Source organism: Rhinichthys klamathensis, unplaced genomic scaffold (assembly GCF_029890125.1).
Source record: "Rhinichthys klamathensis goyatoka isolate OS25496 unplaced genomic scaffold, OSU_Roscu_1.1 h1tg000059l_1, whole genome shotgun sequence".
NCBI classification, from domain to species: domain Eukaryota; kingdom Metazoa; phylum Chordata; class Actinopteri; order Cypriniformes; family Leuciscidae; genus Rhinichthys; species Rhinichthys klamathensis.
Window position 1 is genome coordinate 5,279,480 of NW_026606604.1, and position 23,473 is coordinate 5,302,952.

General features: G+C 36.9%; 1 protein-coding gene across 8 annotated transcripts in view; it reads right to left on the reverse strand.

Moving 5' to 3' along the window:
• Positions 1-23,473, reverse strand: part of tnikb (TRAF2 and NCK interacting kinase b) — a 54,755-nt gene that overhangs the window by 17,498 nt on the left and 13,784 nt on the right. For all 8 annotated transcript variants that reach the window (XM_056249110.1, XM_056249109.1, XM_056249111.1 and 5 more), the window contains exons 3-13: positions 12,148-12,204; positions 10,651-10,776; positions 8,504-8,614; positions 8,284-8,374; positions 6,322-6,452; positions 6,151-6,205; positions 5,353-5,431; positions 5,054-5,229; positions 4,257-4,323; positions 3,947-4,145; positions 2,829-2,945 (exon numbers count right to left, since the gene is read on the reverse strand). In XM_056249110.1, the coding sequence (XP_056105085.1) occupies positions 2,829-2,945; positions 3,947-4,145; positions 4,257-4,323; positions 5,054-5,229; positions 5,353-5,431; positions 6,151-6,205; positions 6,322-6,452; positions 8,284-8,374; positions 8,504-8,614; positions 10,651-10,776; positions 12,148-12,204 (1,209 nt within the window). The remainder of the gene's footprint in view (positions 1-2,828; positions 2,946-3,946; positions 4,146-4,256; positions 4,324-5,053; positions 5,230-5,352; positions 5,432-6,150; positions 6,206-6,321; positions 6,453-8,283; positions 8,375-8,503; positions 8,615-10,650; positions 10,777-12,147; positions 12,205-23,473) is intronic.

A 23,473-nucleotide genomic window follows, 5' to 3' on the forward strand; every position in this document is an offset into this window, starting at 1 on the left:
AAAGAAAGATGAAAAAGAGATGACAGGGCCTTCAAAGAGTTTAAGTTTAAGTGAAACAATGAAAGATTAATCAAGCAAATCAGAAGGTAAGAAACCCTGATAATAACTCGCTGCCCTGCATAGATCCCATGTGACCTTGTGTGTGATGAGCTCACTACCTAGAGGTCATTGGTTCAAACCATGGAATGAGCCATCCATGCACTAGGGAGTTACTTCAAACCCTGATCCCAATTTCCCGGAGCAGGGCAATTAACCCCAGACAGCTCCAGGGGTATGTTGCACCAAAGAAAACGTTGCTTTGGATTAAACCTACTAATGTTAAAATGACCCAAAAAAAAATTGGATACGGTAGGTGCAGCACAGAAACCAATTGAATCCTAAAGTGTGCTTGTATCTGTGAGCTGTCTTCTAGACAGTGGGCTCATAATGGATGGAGATGCCATGGGATGTCATTGGGAATATCACTTCTAATAATACCAAGTTACAATCATTTTTAGATTTAGACGATATTTTATGTACTGCAAGTGATAGATCTGTATAGTGGTAACATACATTTATAGTACAAAAATGTTTTCTGAAGGAAGTTAATACCTTTAATCAGCAAGGCTGCATTACATTGATCAAAAGTGACAGAATAAGACTTTTATAATGCTACAAAGATTTCAATTTCAAATAAATGATGTTCTTTTGAACTTTCCATTCATCAAAGAATACTGAAAGAAATGTCTCACAGTTTCCACAAAAATATTAAAACAGCAAAAACAGTTTTCAACAGTTTGATAAGAAATGTTTCTTGAAATGATTTCTAAAGGATCATGTGACACCAAAGACTGGAGTAATGATGCCAGAATAAATGGCATTTAAATATATTTAAAATAGAAAACTTATTTCACAATAGTACTCTTTTTACTGTATTTTTTTTATCAATAAATGCAGCTTTGGTGAGCATTAGAGGTTTCAAAAACATTTAAAAAAAACTCTACAGACCCTACACTTTTGAACAGTAGTGCACATATTAAATTACAGTATAATAGAGCAAAACAGGTTTATGGCAGTGTACTTCCCCAGCAGAAAGACTTTAAAGGTATATGGCGAGAAAAAGGTGTTAAAAGAAAGGCCCATTTTGCAAGACACATTCATTTTTGAAAGGATGGCTTACTCTTTATTAAAAGATTCAGAATATGGATCATATGCGCCTAAACTGAGGAGGACACTTTCACTGTTATTAGCAACGAAACGATGAAATGCTTTATGATAGCAAAGAAAATGCTCTGCTTTGTTGCTTTTAAAGACACTGGAAGCATTTTTTATGGAAAGACACTAAGAAAATATCTATTGCTTCACAGATGTTACTGAATTAGGTGTACCGAAATATCCCAACTGTCTCTGAGGCTCACAAACAATGTTTTTTTTGTAAGTTTGAACCATTTTGCAAATTCACAAGGCAGTCCATATGCTAACAATCCACAAGCCTACAGTGACATCAGCTTCATTAACAGCTTTGAATTTTGTGGAAAGGGGCGTGTCCAATTAAAATTATGTTTCAGAATTGCTAAATCTCTTAAACCGCTAAACTTTTGGCATGAGTGAGAGCTGGTGAATCTTCACTGTCATTAATAGCTCAGTCATTCTTATTTGTCTCTACACATACTCACACACGGCCCTTGAGACATCCTCATTCACTACTGAACAGGGCTCAAGTGGCCTGACTGCATTTGAAAGGGTGGGTGAGGGCTTAAAATATGCCTACCATCCAGCAGAACATTTCCCTCCCAGAAGGAAGTGAGTCATAGACTGGAGAGAATGCTTTAAATAAGGGATTTAGGCATGTGAGAGTCTGATATGCATATCTGAGTGGATGGTTACAGTTGAGAACAAAGTGCATGTTTGCATGAATTACATTTGATTTAAAAACAGTCCATGGATACATATGCTGTCTTCATGCACGTCTGCTTTATGCCCTCACGTATTCCTAGCAGTAATGCGTGTATGTGTTTACATGGAGAGACAGATCAAAAATAATTTTCACTTATGAAACATTGTTCTAATTGTTGTTGTTTTTTTGTACTAACATATTCATCAATATTGTGTTTTTATAAAATGCATTTCAATAATGATTATTTGGTTATCACTGCTATCAAACGTCAAAAGGCAAAAACTGGTTCTAAATATCAGTTATTCTGCATATTTGCAAAAAAAAATTGCATATTGTACATGACCATATTAATCAATTTTAATATCTGTGTTGGGTATGACAACTTAATATTTATATTTAATCTGGTTTAATTCAAATCTGGGGCCTGAGCAAAACCAGTTGAGAACCATTATTTTAGAATGTTTCAGACGAGAAAATGCTGGGGGGAAAAAAAAGCATTAAATAAAATAATAAAACAAAATAAAATATCAGTTAATAGACACTTTAATACTAATTGGTATCTGTCATATAAATGTGGCATTTATTAACAGAAAGTACATCTTGTCTCCATCTCAGTAGTGGTAAATCATTGGGGAGTTTGTTAGCATATGGAGTGTGAGTGTGTGAAGCTGCCACATCACCTCATTTCTTCTCTTCCTGTTCATAAGCGTGCAGTTGTCAGTTCTTGGTTTTGCGGCCCTATCTCTTTTCGCATAGCGGATTATGGGTTAGTTTGTAGTGACAGACCTATATATAACAGCCTGAACAATTGTATATTTTCAGTCCTGAAATAATTCTTGCAAATAATCATTTCCTGCCCTCTTTCAGCTTTACTATTAATAAAAGCAGTCAAAAAATATTGGTCAACCACAATAAGCCATACATGATTGTGGATGTGTGTGTACATATGTACCTGCTCTCTCTCAGCGTGTCTCCTCTCCTCATCTCTGCGGAGCTGCTCCATCTCTTCATAGCGCCTCCTCTGCTCTCTCTCCTGCTGTTTTCGAAGCTCTCTCTCCCGTCGCTGTTGCTGTGAGATTATAAACACAAGCCCTCATTAATGAACCTCTCATTCATATATATAAATCTCAGTGCTGAGTCCAATTTTTGGCCTTGATTCACACTAGCATATGTAGGTCCTTTTACCACTAGGTGGCGGTGTAAAAGACAATGCATTTGGAGCAGGCAGCCATGCTGAATGGTCTTTCCCCAGCAGGGGCTGCTGACAGGAGCTGTGCTGAAAAGCGGAGACCTGACAGTGGACCAGTGGGAGATAGATGTGCTGAATGAGAGGTTGACGCCCAGCCGAGCCACCTGATTCATCCCTACAGGTTCTCTGCCCGCTCCCCTACATCACATAACTCGGGAATATCTCTACTGGCTCAATGAGCTTCGTCTTTCTTTATCTCCCGTTTGAAGAATTCCCAATATGTTGGATAACCTTCATGTGGACTGATCATTGCTCAGTGTCTCCCAGGGATATTAAAAAGTAATCTCATGAGCCATTACACACACACAAAATAGAGTACAGGAAGTGTGTGTCTTAATGTGACAGAAACGATAGCAAATCATATTGTCTGTTTGTTCCGATATGGTTGCAAGGAACAACAATGCTAAATGCAAATAATAAAATGCAACTAAGCATATAATCATGCAGGATAGCAGAAGTAAAAGCTTCCCATATATTTTGTTATGGTTAATCTGTCACCTGTAAATATGGTGAATACTAATAACATGTTTGATCCATGTCTGCTGCAGCTGTTGTTGTTAATCATTTTGCATATTGCTTATGATATTATTAATACATTTTGATGCATTTACAAACATTTTTTGATAAACAACTTTGGTTTTATGTTGGGTCATAACTTGATAATAAATGTATAATAAGGGACCTACAGCAAAACCCGTTGAGAACCACTAGTTAAGGTTTTGGAAGAGAATAAAATAAAATAAATCTAATATGACTAATGCTGAAGATTGCTGAAGAGCAACCCACAGTAATTAAACTATTTCTCGTCTCTCTCCTCTTACCTCCTCTAGTCTCCTCCTCTGCTCCTTTTGTTCCTCAATGCGTTTCTGTCTCTCGGCCAGTAGTTGGCGCTTGTGTTCCTCGTTCTGCTGCTGTTCTAGCTGTTGTCTTCTCAGGGCTTCGGAGCGCTCCTTATTGGCCAACTGCAGACGCAGGAAGTCCCGCCTCAGGGTCGACTCACCAGGGATGTTTATGATGGAGCTGTAAGGAAGACATTAAATAATAAAGACGTTAAGTAAATCACATATTCACTATACCCACATATAAATACTTGAGAGTGTGTGTATGGGTGAGCGTAAAACGTCTATATACCTTGGCTCTCCTATGTCTCGCTCTTCCTCCTCCTCTTCACTTCCACTGTACTCGTATTCCGTCTCGTCTGTAAGAAAAAAAAGCACAGCATTGTAAGATGAAGGTTTTTAGGAATACAACTTTTAAGATTAAAGGCCAATTCAAACAAGGAATGTTGTAAGAAAAATTGTCACATATCCTAAAATATCCATATTCAAAAATGAGCAAATAAAACATTTATGGCGTAATTCTGAACCTCTTGGCTTGCCATACTAATCCTAACCAAACGTATAATAGGCTACGCACCCCACACCACTACTAAACCTACCCATGCGTATCCTATGCACGTAAAAACAAATTTCCGCGTATAAATTGCACGATAAACACACTGCGTGCTATAGAGATGCATTTAGTGTGACCGGGTTGATATGGCAACCAAACTTCACTGGTGAGACAAACGTGCGACGAACGGACGGTCAGGATGACGTTTTGGCAGGGGAAAACTGATCAGAAAATGTAACGAAAATGTAACAGAACGTTGTAGAAATGTAGTGGAGTAGAAAGTATAATAATTGCTGCAAAATGTAACGAAGTAAAAGTAATAAGTATGCACTATTGATTCTCCTTAAGTAAAGTAAAGATATGTGAAAAATGTACTTAAGTAAAGTAACGAAGTATTTGTACTTACATTCCACCACTGGTAAAAGATTGAGCTTGAGATTTAAGAATCAATATCGGTTCATAAAAATGAAGATTGATTCAAATCAATTAAATCTATATTATTCAACCTAGCCCAAACAGAAACAAAGAAAACTCACCCCTCTCTCCTCTCTTCTTTTTGGTCCGGTCAATGTGGTCTTTGAGCTGAATTCGGACCTGTCTCTCGTTGGGGAGGTCTTTGATGAAGGGATGTTTCATGAGCTGTTCAGTGCTTGGTCTCTGATTGTGATTCTTCACTAAACAGCTTTCAATGAATGACTGGAACTTTTTAGACCTACAGAGAATGACAAACAGTTGCGTTACCTCCGTTTTGACGCTTAGGCCTTTTTATTATCATCAGGTGTAGATTTGAAGTGTATATTCAAAATGACGTGGGGTTCAGGCATGCCTGACTCACCACTTCTTGGACTTGAGTCGGGGAGCTGGGTTTCTGGGTATGAGGAAAAGCGCACGCATGGGATGCATATCGCACAGCGCTGAGGAAACAAGACAGGTGTGTGCATTTAGCAATCACTGTGTTCATATTAAATTTCATAGAAAATACACCCATCATGTGTTTAAAGTGCCCCTATTATACTTTACCAGATATTACCTTTCTTTCATGTAGTGTGTAATATAGCTGTTCGTGAATGTAAAAGTTCTGCAAAGTTTCAAAGGTCAGTGTGAGAACTAAATGGAGTTATTGTCTCCCAAAAGAAAGAACCGATTCCTGAAACGAGTCGTCAGTAATTCCTTACTTCCTACTCGAACCTACGTAGGTTTGTAACAAATTTGCATAATGCCCATCTATGGTCTTCATTGGCTGTCTGCGAACATCTATTTTGACCCACCCTCAAACACTGCAGTTATAGCGGAAACTGGAAGAGTTTGATATGGTAAAACCGACGTCATCGTTACGGTTCGTATCACTGTGTATACAAGTGTTGAGGAAGCATCCAGAGCTGAAATTCAGATATGGTAATGGGCGTTTCATTTCTGTCACCTAGACCAATCACAACAGACTGGGCCATCTGACCAATCAGAGCAGAACAGGCTCTCTGGGAGACTGAATCCTTAATTGAACTGTTTCAGACACTGTGAGAAAAGAGGTGATTCGTTTTTTGACCTTTGATGCATGTAAACCTATAGTAGCAGACCCCAAAACAATATCATAATAGGGGTACTTTAACATCATATTGCATTGTGTTAGACTTACGAGGGGCTCCTTCTGCCATTTCAATAGCCGTAATTCCCAACGACCACAGATCACTCTGTAACAAAAAGGGGTTTTAGGATTTGTGCCTTAAGCCAAACAAGACCCTCACACTAAAGCAATCAGGTTCTGTAAGAAGAAAGTGACAGCGTAATTAAGAATCGCTTGAAATACCTTGAAGTCATATGTGGCGTCTGGATTCTCATCACAGGCTATGACCTCTGGAGCCATCCAATATGGTGTGCCAATAAAAGTGTTCCTCCTACCGACGGTTCGGTCCAACTGTGCACTCACACCAAAATCAACTGTAAAACACGCAATCACACACACACACAAACACACCGGGAAGATTTGGCCTTAATGTGTCTGCGTGCAGTAACGAGCGGAGAGGTCTTTGATGAAGTGCATTCTGCCATCTGCCTCTGTGCCACTCTTCCCTCCTCACCGCAGGCAGCGTTGTCATAGCAACCAGCCTGAACTGTCTCGCAAACTCAAACAACTCAGTGACAAGCCCTAATAACTCCAGAAGAGGGTCACAGGTTCCTCAACACAAAAACACGCATACACAAACTAACATTGAGGGAGTTACGAGCTTCTCATAACTCAAAAGTACTTACTGAAAAGGTAGCTAAATACAACATATCTACACTGAAGTTAGTTAAAGGGGTAATATCTTGACTGTTAAATTATCGGTTCATTTAATAAAAAAAATAAAAAAACAAGGACCTTAAATGATGTGACAAACTGAAAATATACACTACCGTTCAAAGGTTTGGGGTCAGTAAGACATTTTTACATTTTTTTTTTTTTAAAGATGCATTAAATTGATCAAAAGATACAAAGGCTTTTACATTGTTACTAAAAAAATTATATTTCAATTATACTTCTGAACTATGAAATGTTTCTTGAGAACCAAATCAGCATTAGAATGATTTCTGAAGGATCACGTGATAATGAAGACTGGAGTAATGATGCTGAAAATTCAGCTTTGCCATAAAAGGGAATAAATTTCATTTTAAAATAATTACAATAGAAAAGATCTTTTAAATTGTAATAATTTTTCACATTATTAAAGTTTCTACAGTTTTTTTTATCAAATAAATGCAGCCTTGGTGAGCATAAGAGATTTCTTTCAAAAACAAAAATCTTATTGACCCAAAACTTTTGACGACAAATTAAATCGCAAGTTTTTGATGAATATAGTTTCTCATTAAAATGAACGATGTTTGATTAATGCTTTTGTCTCAATTGTAAGCTATTGCAAGATAAAAGTCTGTTACTGGATTTTACACACTTCCAAAATGTAGTTTAGTTAGCATTGTTGCTACTAGGGATGCACAATATATATCGGCCACCATGTCGGTATCGGCCGATTTATGTAAAGTTTTATGTTATCGTTATCAACCCGATAAGAAAATTTGGCTGATATATTAAAGCCGATAAATAATGAATTATTTCCTTCAGCTGAGACACTTCAGATGTGCACTGTTTGCCATGATGCTTTTAAATAGCTTGAAATATGATTAAAATCACTTCAAAAAGGAAAACACAGTTAAGTGCAGTGCCAGTCTATCACATAGGCTACATAAAATTATAATGAGAACATTATAATTGTGTGCTTGGGACATGCCTTTTAATGGGAATTTTATTTTTGTAATCAGGCTCTCAAAAATTATATAAAAATTTGGATTTAGATTTATCTGCAAATATATCGGTTATCGGCATTCAAATATAAAGAATTATCGGTTATCAACCAAAATTTTCATATGGGTGCATCCCTAATTGCTGCTTTTCCTTAGTTAAGCCTCAACATTAGGTGTGGAGCCATTTTTTTGTATAAATAGTGCGAGTAGTTTGTTCACACTGAAAATTCCAAAAAGAAAAGGTACAATTTAAATACCCAGCTGACGCACTTATTTAACGAAAAACGAAGTGTGGAATATTGAACACTTATTACACTTAATTTTCCCAGCTTTCTATTCGTAGCAGAGGGGGAGTGGCTATCAGACTGCGATGTTGAATGACAGAATAACCTTCTAGCATTTATTAACTAGATGGTAGAATACATAGTGCTTAGTATAAGTGCAGAATGTACATTGTGTTTTTGTGGTACAGCCGTCAGGGGTGTGAACTCACCAAGTTTGACTTCCGCATTTTCTGTGAGCAAAACGTTTTGACCTTTGATGTCACGATGGATGACTTTATGCTGATGCAAGTGGGTCAGACCCTATCAAAACCAAATGAAGAGTTTAAATTTAACCGGAGAAGATCAAATGAGGGACCCATCAGAAATAACACATCTGGAAGCTAATAAGTTTTCTAGTGGTCCAGAATACACACACACACACACACTCACCCTGAGGATCTCTCTGCAAATGTAGGCAGTCCACTCCTCCTTTAGAGAGTTCCCTTTGGTGTTCTTTATCAGGTCCGTTACTGAACCGGCGCCACAAAACTCCATCACCAACTAGAGACACAAGCACCCCAACAAAATTAGGACCAACAAAAACCTAACAAGCCATAAGAATGATAAAAATGCTAATTTAGTAGAGAACTACATTGGCGCTGTCACACATACAGACTTTGTAATAAATTGAAAAGCATTATTTCTATTTAGAGGTCATGTGAGATGTGAATAGGACCTGATATATGAAATACTTGAAATACTGTCTAATCAGCTCAATATACCGTGTATATATATATATATATATATATATATATATATATATATATATAAATAAATAAATATAAACAATCACACTTTTCTGCATTTTGAATGGAAGTCACTGTGGGATACAGCCGTTATCTTTTCCTCTGCCTTTACAATTATATAATATTATTTAATATTCTCTGATTAAACAATATTCTCTGAATTGAACAAAGCAAGGGTGTCAAATACCATAGATTATTTGAGGATCAAAAATTAAAAGAAATAAAAAATAATAAATTTGAGCTATAAAGTTCTATTTTTTTTTAGCTACAGCAGCTCACAAGTGGCAGAACCGGTTTTATTTAGACGCCACATTCAACACTCACACTCACAAATTCACGCTTTTTAGCGGAAACTAGACCTATAAGTGACAACTGTCCCAGGGCAACTTCATTTTCCCACTTTAGTTTAAATGACAAGATAGAAGGGTACAATAAAAAGTATTAGTGGTTAAAAAAGGGAAATTTCACAACTGTGTCCAGAGAAGAGTTTCTTTTTCCCTCACTTTAGCCCTACCTTCATATAGAGTTTTAGTAAGTGGCAGTGACATACAAACTTCTAAACCCAGTTGTGTTTTTACTTCTTTGCCTTTACATTTTCTCCCAGGACATTCATAAAAAGAGCACTGTTCTCATTAGGGGCCCCTGGGGCACAATAAAAGTCAATAAATGTAATTCATGAGCAGAATATGATGTTATTTCTGAAACACCGATTGGTTTTGAATGCTCTCTTGAGCCAGCCTTCAGATGGGTCTAAATATGTTTGGCCTCTGGGACTCCCCAAAGTCACGACTGCTGAGTTGGCAACACTGTTTTTGTCTCTAAGGGAAATCCTTCTTACAAAGACCCCCAATGAAGGCTGGTTGTGCTGACAGAGGCTCTTGTGCAAATAAATGTCTTCAATGTCGCACTTATTTTTATGTTGCTGGGCAAAAAGAACGACAAAGCTCACCACAAAGGAAATGAGGCTGGCAGTCTGCGTTCAATGGTAAAACAACAAGGCCTCGGCACCTCTGTACAGAGTGTGAACACTGCATTTCTGAGTGAGAATTCAGTAACTGTTGGAAAGTGTTACCTTCCCAGGGTTGAGGAAGGTATTTTTAAGGCTTTAGCTTCTTAAACTACAAAATACTCAAAGTATTTAATGCACATTTCCCTTATTTCAGGTTTACTTTTCTGTTACTTAGGTCGATAGCCTTGTGGGCAGTGCTTCGACTTGTAGTTCTCTCCCACTTCACTTCCTGTCTTCACTACATTATCCTATCTCAAAGGCAGCAAAAACAAACAAAAAAAGCTGCTCCATTCTGGTATGTTATGCAAACCTTCAAAACTGTTGTTAAATTATTGTTGTTGTTGTTATCTGTTATTAAAACTATATAAAAAAAATTTGATTATGAAAATAAAATATAAATATTAGATGGAAAAAACACTCCGAAATACCTAAAATTATGGAAATTAGGTCTCAAATGATTAAAAAGTTATGCTACAGTGAAAAGTAAGTTTCACGTGCTATGACTAAAAACAATATATGGTAGCATTTTGTCATGCTACATTACCTGTGCTCTGAATGACATTGTTTTGAAAACAGCTAAACTACTAGCACACTACTGAAAATGAAAATAAAAGTTCTGTTTTATTATTATTATTAAAATGTAGTTAACATCACTGCATTTAGCTTTCTACTCCCTAACACTGTATACTGTACTACATACAAAAACAATGAAACAATCACACAATCATTATCACACACTAAATAACCCTGATTCTTTTCGCCTACTACTGGTGAAGACTGACCCAGAGCTGGTCATCCATGCCAGGTGGGTTCTTCTTGACGAAGGCACCATAGTAGGTGGCGATGTTGCGATGGTGGGAGTATTTTTTCAGCATGTTGATCTCAGCTTTGATCTCCTCCTCTTCATCCTGTCAAATAAAACAGACAACACTTCAGACAGAGCCGGAAAATATCATGTATCTTGGTCTGTGAGCGAGTCATTGTCAGGAAATAGCCCCATCTGTGTTCTAGTGTGATATACTACTGCAAAATTAACAGTAAAAGTACATCATTTATATTACTGTTATTTTTCAAGGCGAAGCGTGTCATTTCTGTGCCACTAGCAATAACAAAATTGTGGATAAAATGATTGTTTTCCAACAGGTTTCCTCAAACAGTGTCATTCACCATCCAAACAGAAAGCCCCGCCCCAAACTCATCCCATTGGTTGAGTCTGTTGCTATGCCGGCTGGTTGGAATTCTCAGACAAAGCAATGGTTTGACAATGCTTGACAGAATCAACCTACAAATGGCTTACTTATGTTATCTCTGTATATTACACATTATTATATTAATAGTATGTTAACATAAAAAACTTCAGATTATCAGTGTAATGGGTTATAGAATAAAACAAAATTTTAATATATGTTAATATCATTTCTATTCATATTTTAATGCACACTGCTGTTCAAAAGTTTTGCGTTGCTGAGATTTTTTTCAAAAGAAATTAATACTTTTATTCAGCAAGGATACATTAAATTGATCAACAGTGTCAATAAAGACATCTGTAATGTAACAAAAGATTTTGGTTTCAAATAAATTCTGTTCTTTTGAACTTTAATCACAGAATCCGGGAAAAATGTATCACGGTTTCCAGAAAAATGTTAAGCAGCACAACTGTTTTCAACAATGATAATAATAAAGAAATTTCTTGAGCAATAAATAAGCATATTAGGATGATTTCTAAAGGATCATGTGACACTGAAGACTGGAGTAATGATGCTGAAAATTCAGCTTTGACATCACACGAACAATTTTAAACAATTTGCATTTTAAAATATACTCAAATTAAAAAATGATGTTAAATTGTTTTTGTTTTTTTAGCAAATAAATGCAGCCTTAGTGAGTATAAGAGACATAATAATAATAACATTAATACAATATTTTAAAAGTCAATATTTAGCTTTTAGTGAAATAAAAAAAAAATCTTTACAATTAAAATATTCCAATATGCTTGATGCATTTGAAAATCCCATGATTGACAAATAATCTGAATATTGAGGGAGTGATGCGTGTCCTTATGTTGGTCCTTCAACGTCTATGGTGGTTACAGCCCCGGTACTTTGTTTTTTTTTTCATTTCAAATGACATAAAAAAGAGGTACAAATGGCACTGAGAATGACCCATTCATGTTTGTGTGTGTTTGAATGACATCATGCACAAAGGCAAGTGTGAAAGTGTAAAAGTCAAACCGGCATCGAAACAGAAACTGTCATGGCCTGCACCGCTTGCGCTCTTACCCCTGTGACATCCATGACCTTGATAGCAGCGAGCTGGCCCGTCTTGACATGGCGTCCCTGAAGAGAGAAAGAATGTAGAGGAAATATCATTTACGAGTATCATACTAACATCATGCCAGCATTATTGAACGTGTGGAAATGAGATCTATCTGTGGCAGAAGAATAGGTTGACGTAAGCCTCTCTGGCAGGCACCATCATTACATAATAGCAGAGAAAAAAAAACAAGAAAAAAAAACTCACTTCCTAAAATGATTGAAACAGACCCAAAAACCTGTGTGAATGATCTCGGGCTCTTGGCTGTACCATTTCATGTTTGTGAATGTGTGTGTTACAATGCCACCAGATGACAACTCTGTTTGGATTGGATGAACCTTCAAAAGCGTTATGCAAGTTGGACCGTTGCGCTGTTATGGAGGAACTGAAGGAATGTGGAAATGGAAATCACTGTCCCGGGTCTCCCCACAATTCCCTCCTGTTTACCTGTTAAGTTTCTCACTTCCCCTGAGCTCAATTTCATAACCAGAATGAGGGAAACAGACACCGTGGACACAGATCATCTGCACGCACAGCAGGTCCCGAGTTTCGGGACAATAGCAGGAGATACCGCAGCAGATCTGAGCAGAAGTGAATTCATCTGAACGGCAGAATCACCCAGTGTGTGCTCTTCAGAATGAATTATGCACACTTCATCTCCTCACCCAACACACTCCCACCGCTTTGATTCTGAGCAGAGGAGATGTTTCAGCGAGAGAAGGAGGGAAGGAGCGAAAAAAGGTGGGAAACAGAAAGAAGAACATGAGGAGAGAGAGCGTCATACAAGTCTCATCAGTGCTCATTAACAACTTCAACCTCTACTGAGTGGAGAAACCCAGACAAACCCCATGGCTATATAAAAATAAAGGAACTTTCGACATTTTATCAAACGCAGACACTCGTAGGAGCAATGGATTGATGTGCACTGAGTTTGAATATGTCTTTTCTTGATTCCATTTTGAGGGTCTAATAACTAGATTTACTAGAGTAATCGACTGATATAATCGCCAAGGCCGAAATTGTACATTTTTTAATTATTGGCATCGACCGATAAGTGTCGGAATCGAGACTTTGTAGTATAGTATATCTGTTCTTTAACAGGTTTATTTTTTCCAAGTTCAAATTAATTTTACATTTAGTAAACATTACACAAAATTGAACTGCAGCATGTGTTACTTATTAATATTACATTAAAAAGTGTAATATCTTATACATGATCAGCCACCCTGCTCTCTAAAACAGGGGTTCCCAAATTTTGACAGCCAAATTTCTTAGACGTTAAACATTTACTTGAAGTACCCCCCTGAGATTTTAAGTTAATATTTCAATAATGTAATAAAACTGTAATGCTGTAAACATCTGTATGAAAACACAGTATTAGGGTTTAGTAGACCAAAATTTTTGCCGGTTAGTTGCAGAAAAAAAACAACCTTATGGCGAAGTCACGCAGTCCGTGAGGGACAGATTGTTAACGTCGGGTCCTTGTGGTAATTACAGTATGTCGGAAGGGAAATCGAAATCAAATATGGCTTATCATTTGAAACATGCAAGTAGCAACTTTACATACAGGGCTGCTCGCTCTAACGTTAACCTAGATATATGTGTACTATTATTAGGCGCATATCCAAGTGTTTGTGTAGAGAGTGGAAGACAAAGTATAGCACGTTTACTGCATGACATGAGGCGCCGGCGCAATCACTTGCAATTTTTCCTGATAACAGCGGAAACAACTTAATACTCCGTCATTTTTGGTCATACAGATACCACCCCCAGGGGGTCAGAGGTGCTTGCCATGCTATGCGTTTTAAAGGGATAGTTCACCCAAAAATGAAAATTCTGTCATCCTTTACTCACTCTCATGTTGTTCCAAACCTCTGAGTTACTTTCTTCTGTTGAACTAAAAAGATATGGTTTGGAAGGGGTGAACTTGCTGACTGGACAAAAATGTTGGCTAATCTGAATACATCTCTGACAGAACACATGACCCAATCATCATAATAATACAACCGACTAATCGTAATAAATGATGCTGGCATATGTGAATCAGATGTGTGGACATGTTGAATGGGTGCATGTGTGATAGATTTGAGCTCTACAGCTCCACATCTCTCCTGATGAGAAGATTCACATGGCCGACTGCTAACTGGAAAAACCATCTGGCATCCTGACAGAGATTAACTGAAAAGTTCTGGAGCCCCGAAGTGTAAGATAAGACCGTCCTCAACCGCCATTAGCCATAATAAAGCAAGGCACAAATGTGCCGACCAAGCAATATTAGTGATAAATGTAAGTACAGTATGTTCAGAATGGAATATTAACATACTGCATTAACATATATGCCATATAGTGTCCACTATTTTTAGAAACAGTATGCAAAACAGTATGCAATGAAAACCGTTTCAAACTGTTGTTACATGACCTCATTACATTGCAAGTTACATTTAGAAAATAAATATGGTTATTTTGATAAATACTATTTTGCAGTTTTATGCAAAAATGTCTTACACTTTGACAGTCCAATCAAGTAAATTTTACTCAATTTAAGTGAAGTAGGTAGGTATTTGAGACTTTAATGCCATGTTAGCAGCTTATACTATTCTCATGGCAAGAGTTGTGTTGAGTTCTCTGACAAATAAAAAGATGAGATATAGATATATATTAAAATGTACATAATAAAAATTCTAAAGCCTTGTTTGTTTTTCCCTAAGGCTAGCGTATTTATTCATTTGTTTTCAATGGGAGCGCCACGGCAACAGCGTGACGAGGGGCTGAGTGTCTCTTTTTTCATCTAGCCGTCCAATCACAGTGGAGGAGAGGGGGCTGGGGGCAAACTATATTTGCAGGTAATATTCTTGATAATAATAATAAATAATAAAACCCTCTCTTTATTTTATCTTAAAATGGCATCGAATCGTGAGTTCAGTATCGCGATTTGTATCGAATTGTGAAGAGGGTTTCGTTATGCCTCTAGTGGACACACGGCCTAAAACCTTTTCAGGTAAGATCTTAATAAATTAAAGTAAAAGTAATGAGTAAAGAAAGAGAAGTTAAAAATGGAAATGATGATTAAGTCGAGTGCTATACATCATGAAGTGCACTCTACTGTAGTGTACATCTGCAAGAGGTAATCTGGGTTTTTCCATATGTATACTGTACCGCATTACACAGTTTCTACAAAGTCATAGGATGTTTTATACTGAAAAAGATTAGTTTTGTCATGCTCATTTGCAGATTTTTTTTTTGTAGCCTAAGTGTGATGGAAATGCTTTTAGAAGCCAAAAAGATAAGCACACTATGTGGTCACAACCCTTCTAATCTAGACTGGCAGCTGAAATGTATACTGAGGTCTGTTCCTATTATATCTGAAATGACTGTAAATGGCTATCGGAGAGCTTGCGGTAGTAATGCATTGTAACTGTAGCCGCAAAATGTTGTCAGGAAGACATTGCTGTGCGGTTTCATCATCACGGCTGCTATTGGCTACACTCAGCAATCCAATCATGAGAACTAAGACGGTGTCTGCTGGAAGGAAGGGAAGCCAAACAACGGTAATGACAGTCGTATATATTGTATAAGCTGTGAAAACGGAACCATTATTATTATTGTACAATCAGGATCAGGAAGTTATTTGTCACTGCAAGACTGGTGTATGTTTGTACCGCTTAACGGTAGACACAGGGTGCCAGTGCGGAGAGAAAAAAAAAAAGCACAACGCACCACTTCCTCTCCGTAGCCTAGCAACAGGCCTGGAAGGCGGAGGAGGTTTGTGATTTTCACACTTTTCTACAGACAGCTCCTCTTGTTCCTGAGACATGTGACCTAGCATGACCCTCTCAGCTAAGTCTCTGAGAGAGCTTTTGAGGGGCCAGAATCTCCTCACTCATCTTCCATTCAGAGAACAGCCTTCAAAAGACCACATGCCCTGCAGTCACTTATGGAATGCAGGAAGTTGGTGTTTTATTTAGAACCTCATTGTGGAAACTTCCTTATTTAACCATAAGCTCTGTGTTTATCTCATAATGCAGGGCGAGAAGAACATGCTAAGGCACCACTTTAAACGTGAAACCAGATGTTTGGGTACTTTTACATTTAAAAAAATTGCTGCTATAATGCTAGGGTGTTGTGGGTGGTTGCCAGGGAGTTGGTATGTGGTTGCTAAGATGTTTTGAGTTAGAGATGTGCATAAAATCAACAAGTCGGTGGTTTGTCTGAATGACTAAGTAAAATAATATAGATTTCTGGATTTTAATCGATTCTCATTTTGAATATCGATTCTTAAACCCCAAGAATCCATCTTTCAGTCTATGCTGTTTTCTAGGGATGCAGAATATAACGGGCAATACGTTCATTTTTAATGTTATTATTATCGGCCCAATAAGAAAATTTGTGAAAATTTTGCGCGCCTCCCATAAATCGCAATAAGCTTTTGTTACTTCTGATATGAAACAGTCTCAGCTTTCAAATTGTCAAAAGTGGCAGCGTGGTGTTCATGTGAACTGATCATCTCTTCCGCTTTACTGCTAGTTATATCAAAAAATAAACATGAATGAACATCAGAAGGTATGTTGAAAGATACAGTATAACTCACCGAAATCCATATCATTGAATAGAAATCGAATCGCAAGCTTGTGAATCGAAATCGAATCAAATAGTGAAATTTGTGTCAATGCCCAGCCCTATGACCGACTAGGAAATCTGGTTCACCTGAACCTAACTGGTTATGTTTCTTAAGGGTGTTTACAAGGGTTGCAAAGTTTTTCAGAAACTTTCCATAATTTTTGGAAACTTTCAAGGATTATTTTTGGAATTATTAGAACATTTCTGGTAAATTTCCAGAAATTTTCCAAAAGTATTCGGTGAAATCTGTCAACTCAAATCAGCAGACTGGTTCTGACTTTCGGCAACTAGCATCGACTCGTCTAGACTGTAAATCGAGGCAAAAATGTATGCAGTGTATTCCAGCCTGAAACGGAGCACAACAAAATGGAACAGAATGCAGGGGGTCTTGAGACAATTTTAAAAGTTAAACTATTTTTAACTTGACATGCCATCTCAAAGATGTCAGTTTTAATGTAGTGATGGTGCGTTAAAGCAAAGGGGAATGAATTTAAAATACTTTTCAGAGGGGATTTGTACAGTGAAAACGGTCTAAAAAACAAAACACTACTGCTAAAAACAATCAATATTGAAATCTAGATGAACTTGTCACCTCACTCACCTCGTCAACAAGCCAAAGAGTTATCATTCAACTATAAGAAGTTACATGTTGGAATTCAAAGGAATAATTCACACTGAAATAATTCTGTCACCATATACTTCTCATGTCTTTTTCAAAACCTTTAGGACTTTTTCTTCCATGTTGTAAGAAATTTATTGCAGAATGTCCAAGCTGCTCTATTCCAATACAGTGAATAAAATGCCAATGACTGTCAAGCAAGATCATTGAATTGTGACTTAAATTTCAGTTTCTTCCTCACACAAAGCTATCATATGCTTTCAGAAGACTTGAAATATATCGTCCAATTTTATGATGCTTTGATGATCCATTTTGTAGCCTGACAACCACTAAAAATCTTAAAAAGTACCTAACTCACAAGCTTTACTAAAAATGCCTTCATTTTATTTTTCTCCTTCATAGCAGATTTCTCTCAAAAGCAGTGTCATGTGAGTGGGAGATGAGCGGTCTCAGTGCTGCACATCCTGACCCAGAACCTATTTCTTCTAATACAGGGCAAGTTTTTAATGGATTTCTGAATCTCCCAAGATGGCGCCCCACCAGAGAAAGGGCTGTGTGGGACTTTCTGCAGGGACTCAGAGCAAATCAAAGTCCTGCATTTCCTTTAAAGTCAGCATGAAATGAACATTTTCTAATTGGATGTTATAGATAAAAATATAATAATAAAAATAATCGACCTCGCAATGTTTTACTTCCAAATGTCAGCTGCTGGACCCTCTGGTGAAAATAATAGACTTCTCTCTGGTGATGTAGGCAGGACTTTACTCCGCTTAAACCCCATCTCCGCAAGCAACAGACACATCTCAAAATCCAATCATCAATCGATAAATAGAAACAAGTCCCTGCCCAATAGTTTTTCTTTTCCGATAATCAGTTATACTCGCATGTCACAATACGCAGAAAAAATAGATAAATCTGTCACTACCTCGGTTTTACCGTGACTAATGATTGGTCTACCTGCATCTAGTCAAATAAAATGATCAATACTTTTCAGATGCTGATCTGTTCTTGCAGGCCAGTGAGGTCGTAAACTATGACCCTTGGACTAATTAAACCGCCTGCCAGCAACACAGGAGTCCAAGAGTTCAAAGAAGTCATGTTAATAAGAAGAAGAAAACTCCGCAACCATCTCTCTTTCAAAGTTGACCCAAATTGACAGATCCGGAGGCTGAGTAATGTGAATAAGAGGCCCTATTTCCAGAATCTCAATTACAGTACAAAAAAAGCACATTAAGATGAACAGAGATGCGGAAACATGCTGCTACAGACCTACAGAGTGAGGCAGAAGACATATGTTTAACAAGACTGACTAAAAAAAAAAGAAAATGGTTTTGCTACAGACCAGCATGTCTGAGCTTCTAAACAACTTCGTTCTAAAGAAATTACCCACAATTTATCCAAGATGCTCCAGACACCGTGAAATTAGAATTGGGTAGTGCAGTTGATTTAGCTAAATAATGCTGCACTGATGGAAGCCTGAGGACCTTTTCTGTAAAATGTGCGTTGCTCATTGACATTACGTCAATAGGGTAAAAAATATGTTTTTTAATATTCAATTTAATTAAAAAAAAACCCACTATAACAGAAAAAGTTCAAGGGGTCATATGATATTTTCCTTTTTCTGTAGTGTGTAATGGATCATGTATACGATCCGCAAAGTTACAAAGCTCTTAGTCTCCAACAGAGAATACTGATCCAGACCTGCCTAAAACACCTCGATACAAAGTCCAGACATTACTTCCTCAAACGTCTACATCACAATGTGAAATATTAGCATAATGCACACCCAAAAGCAGAATGAAGACGAGGCTTCGGTAAATTGTAGTGCTGTTGACGTGTGTTTGAATGCGAAAGCAAATCCCTTTTGTTGGGCCTTCAGAAAAACAGATGAAATCAGATGTTACATTTATTTGTAAAGCTGTTCCTTAACATAGAAATCAGACAGACTGGGAATAGAAGAGCTGTAATAATGTACATTATGTGAAAAATAATGTGTTTTTTAACCTATTCTACTAAACCCAATAAACAAAATAATGAACTTTCAAAATAGCATTATATGAAACCTTTAAATACTTACACTACCGTTGAAAAATCTGGGGTCGGAAGAGTTTTTAATGTTTTTTAAAAAGAAGTCTCTTATGCTCAACAATTTAATATATTTTAAAACGCAATTTATTCCTGTGATGGCTAAGCCTTCAGAAATTATTCTAATTGGCCAATTTGGTGCTCATGAAACATTTCTTATTATCATCAATTACAATCAAACATATTTTTGTGGAAACGGATACATTTTGTCAGGATTCTTTCTTCAAAACTATTCAAAGGATTCTTCAGAAAGTTTCAAACAACAGCATTTTTTGAAATCGAAATCTTTTGTAACATTATAAATCTCTTCACTCTCACTTTTAATCAATGTAATGCATCCATTGGACTGAATCAAATCTTATTGACTTTTAAAAGGTAGAGTATATTTTTTATTACTAAACAAATATGAACAAACTTTTATAATCAGTGACTGTGGAAAAAAATCAAAATACATGTCTGAACTGACATTACAAATCCACTAGTTCACTGAATTAGCATAAATAGAAATGTAATATTCATCCATTACATTCATAAAGATAAATAATGACTGATTACACATTAACAAGAAAACAAATAAGAGTAATAATAAATGAAAGAATTCACATAACGAAGCAATTCAAATCAATAGTCTCAAAAGGGGAGGCTTATTACATATCTAAAAAAAAAAGTAAAGAAAAATGTAACGGTTGGCAAAAGAAAAACTATTCATCAATGCATAAATACCATGATGATTCGTAATTTCACTGCCTCTATTCCTTCTTTTACACTAAACATTCAGTCAATCGCGGCTGATTGTGACTTCACCAAAGCCACCAGAATGTTATCTACAAAATGCCTAATTTGGTTAAAAAACTACTCCGATTACACATATATGCCTGCCTGCTGTTCTAAATAATATCTGAATTATGAAAGATGTCAGGAGCATGCGCTTGTGCTTTTGAAAAAACTCCCACACGTAAATGAGCAAGTGTGTTTTATATTCATTTTATATTTGGACCGACTGATTAGCCCACGCAAATCCGGTGCACGAACATCACAGACTGTGTGCTTTCTTGTTGGCTCACCAACAGACAGGAATTTACCTTTACAAGGTAAATTAAAAAACTAAAGTCAGCCATTGATAGTGTCTCTCTTTGCTTGAGCAGTCCAAACTATGCAGAACAAAGGGGATGTTTGGGAAACATGTTTGCCAAGGAAAGCATGACTATTACTATTGCTCACACTATTACTAAGTGTTAATATTCGGTGAGTAACTAACGGTTTTTGAGTAAAAACAGGACAGATCACAGGGCTTCTTCTTTAATTTATAGGTCATTTGCACTTTGCATATCGCCACCTACTGGACTGATTTTTTTCTTTGTTTATTCCCTTTCCCTTCCCCAATTTTAAAAAGGACTTATTTGCATTTTTTAGTAGCCAATAGGCTTTACTTTATAGTCAATGGCAGTCGGAATTGACAGGGCCATTCTCGGTCAAAAGAGTATTTGATTGGACACAAATCTGTGTAGTGCAGGATGAGTTATAAATATTTTAGTCTCCTGAAGAGAAGGATATGATTTATAAAATGCAGATATCTGCTAAAAGCGTCAATGATTAAAAGTACACTAGCATTTAAATGGTCATAAAGATAACATACTTGTCACAAAACTTTTTGATAAAGACCAAGATCCTAGCCTGGGAAAACCCAGACAACTTCCGGCAAATTTAGATTTGCTCTGAAAGTTAGTCTGGCAAAGAGCTCATTCAAGCTCATTTCCAATCCGCCGAAATCGAGGCACCAATCAGAAACGTTGGGGCGGGCTTTACACGATGACGACGGCGCTGGGATTTTGAAGCAGATTTTGTAGCCTACATTACAAAGATGGATGCCGCCGTCGAACTTCACTCGTTCGAATCAGCTATCGCGTCTGTTTTAAGCGATTTGAACGTTTCCTTTTTGTTAAAAACCGAGCAAAGAACAACACTCGGAGATGTTTCTCCGCCGCTCTGCATACGTCATCTCCTTCATCGCTCTGATTGGTTTTAGGTCTATCCGCAACGTCCATTGGTGACGCCCCTCTGGAAATTATTTGTCTATGATGCTTTGCCAGACCATAACTCAGTTACAACTGAGAATGGTCTGGTTTTAACCAGGCTACCAAGATCCTAAAACAACTCTGAAATCACACTGAAAACATGCTTTATAAGCAGAGGAATTCTTGTTAATGGTAGAAGCACATTAATAAAGAATGACAGTACATTGAGGCCCTGATTCAGCAGACAGTTTAGCGAAATCCACTGCCTCACTTGATTTTTAATTTTTCTCCTTTCTTCACGCCATATATCTCTTTCACTCTCATTAACACATGCTAACTATACACAAAGGGTGCCTGTTCGATTTGAATCTTTTGCTGTGACGCATCACTCTCATTTTCTGTAAAAAGGAGATGAAATATATCACAATATTCCCATCATGTGAGACTAAAGGAAACAACCTGATAGGATCTGACCCCTCCATACACCTTCACAAGTGGGCGACACCTCAGAAATCACACCTCCTACTGGTTTTCTCAGTATACTGACTGCACACAGAGAGCTCAATGTCAACCCAAAAACTTCTGCAAGCTGCGGCTTTTCTCTGAGGACTCTAAAGTGACAATTACACAACCACATCCTCTTTCACTTTTTACATTTGTCTAATAACTCAATGAGTATGTGTTAATACATTTGAAAGGATAGTTCATCCAAAAATAAAAAAAAGCTTGACATCATATAGTCTCAATCCTGTATCAGTGGACTTCAGTGGAACACATCTGTAGAAGTTTGGAAAAATATTCTGCGATATACTCTACCGGTCCGTTCAAAAGTTTGGGTGATGCTGAAAATGCAGCTTTGCATCACAGGAATAATAATTCATAAAACAGTTATTTTAAATTGTAATAACATTTCACAATATTACAGTTTTACTGTATTTTTCATAGAATAAATGCAGCCTTGGTGAGCATAAGCAAACAAACAAACAAAAACATTAAAACATCTGAATGGTAGTGTACAATGAAAATGAATTTGGGATTGACAGTCTAGCCCCCAAAAAGAGAACTAAGCACAATTACAAAATGGTAAAGAAGTCCATACTACTAGTTCACTTTATTTAAAAATCGTCTGAAGCAATATTATTCTGTAAGGTAGAGATTGCAATTTAAGTTATTTACTGAAAAATCTTGGTACAAAATCATTAGCCATCAAAATTCACATTTAAATAAATACAGATGTGACTGACATTTCATAGTTGCAGTAGAGAGGATGGCATAATTTGAATAATGTCTCCTTGTTAGCTATCATATGGCCTTAGAAGATTTGAAATATAGCATACGAGTATGTACGGACTAGTTTTAAGGTGCTTATTTATCATTTTCACAGCATCAGTTCACATTTGTTTTCATCATACAAAAAGGAGGAGTATGAATATTCTACCATTTCCTTTTGCTTTTCACAGAAGAAAAAGTCATATGGGTTTGGAATGACGAGGATGAGCAAATAATGACATGATTTTAATTTTTTTGTGGGTAAACTAATCCTTTAAAAGTACTGCATTATGACAGCGGGTTAGATTGACAGACTGCTTAACTGCTCATACATCACTGCTCCAGGCTTTAGATTTGTTTTTTTAATCTTTGATCGGTGATCTCTTTTAAAAAAAAACAGATCAATAGTATTTTCCTTTTGGTATGCATCAATCATACCCAAATTAGCAGTCTGATCGCTGTGGATGAAGACCAAAAGTAGTGCCTTTTCACCTTCAAATCAAAAAAGAAACACCAAACTAAAGAACTTAAAAGTTCAACCATGCCAACCTGTCCAGAGCATATCAAACTGTACAAAACACAAAACAATGACCGTCTGCAACAAAAACCTGATATTTTCATTAATGTTGTTTGCATACCTACAAATCACCCTGTCAAAAAATTGACCTAAAGGCCGGCCCACACTAA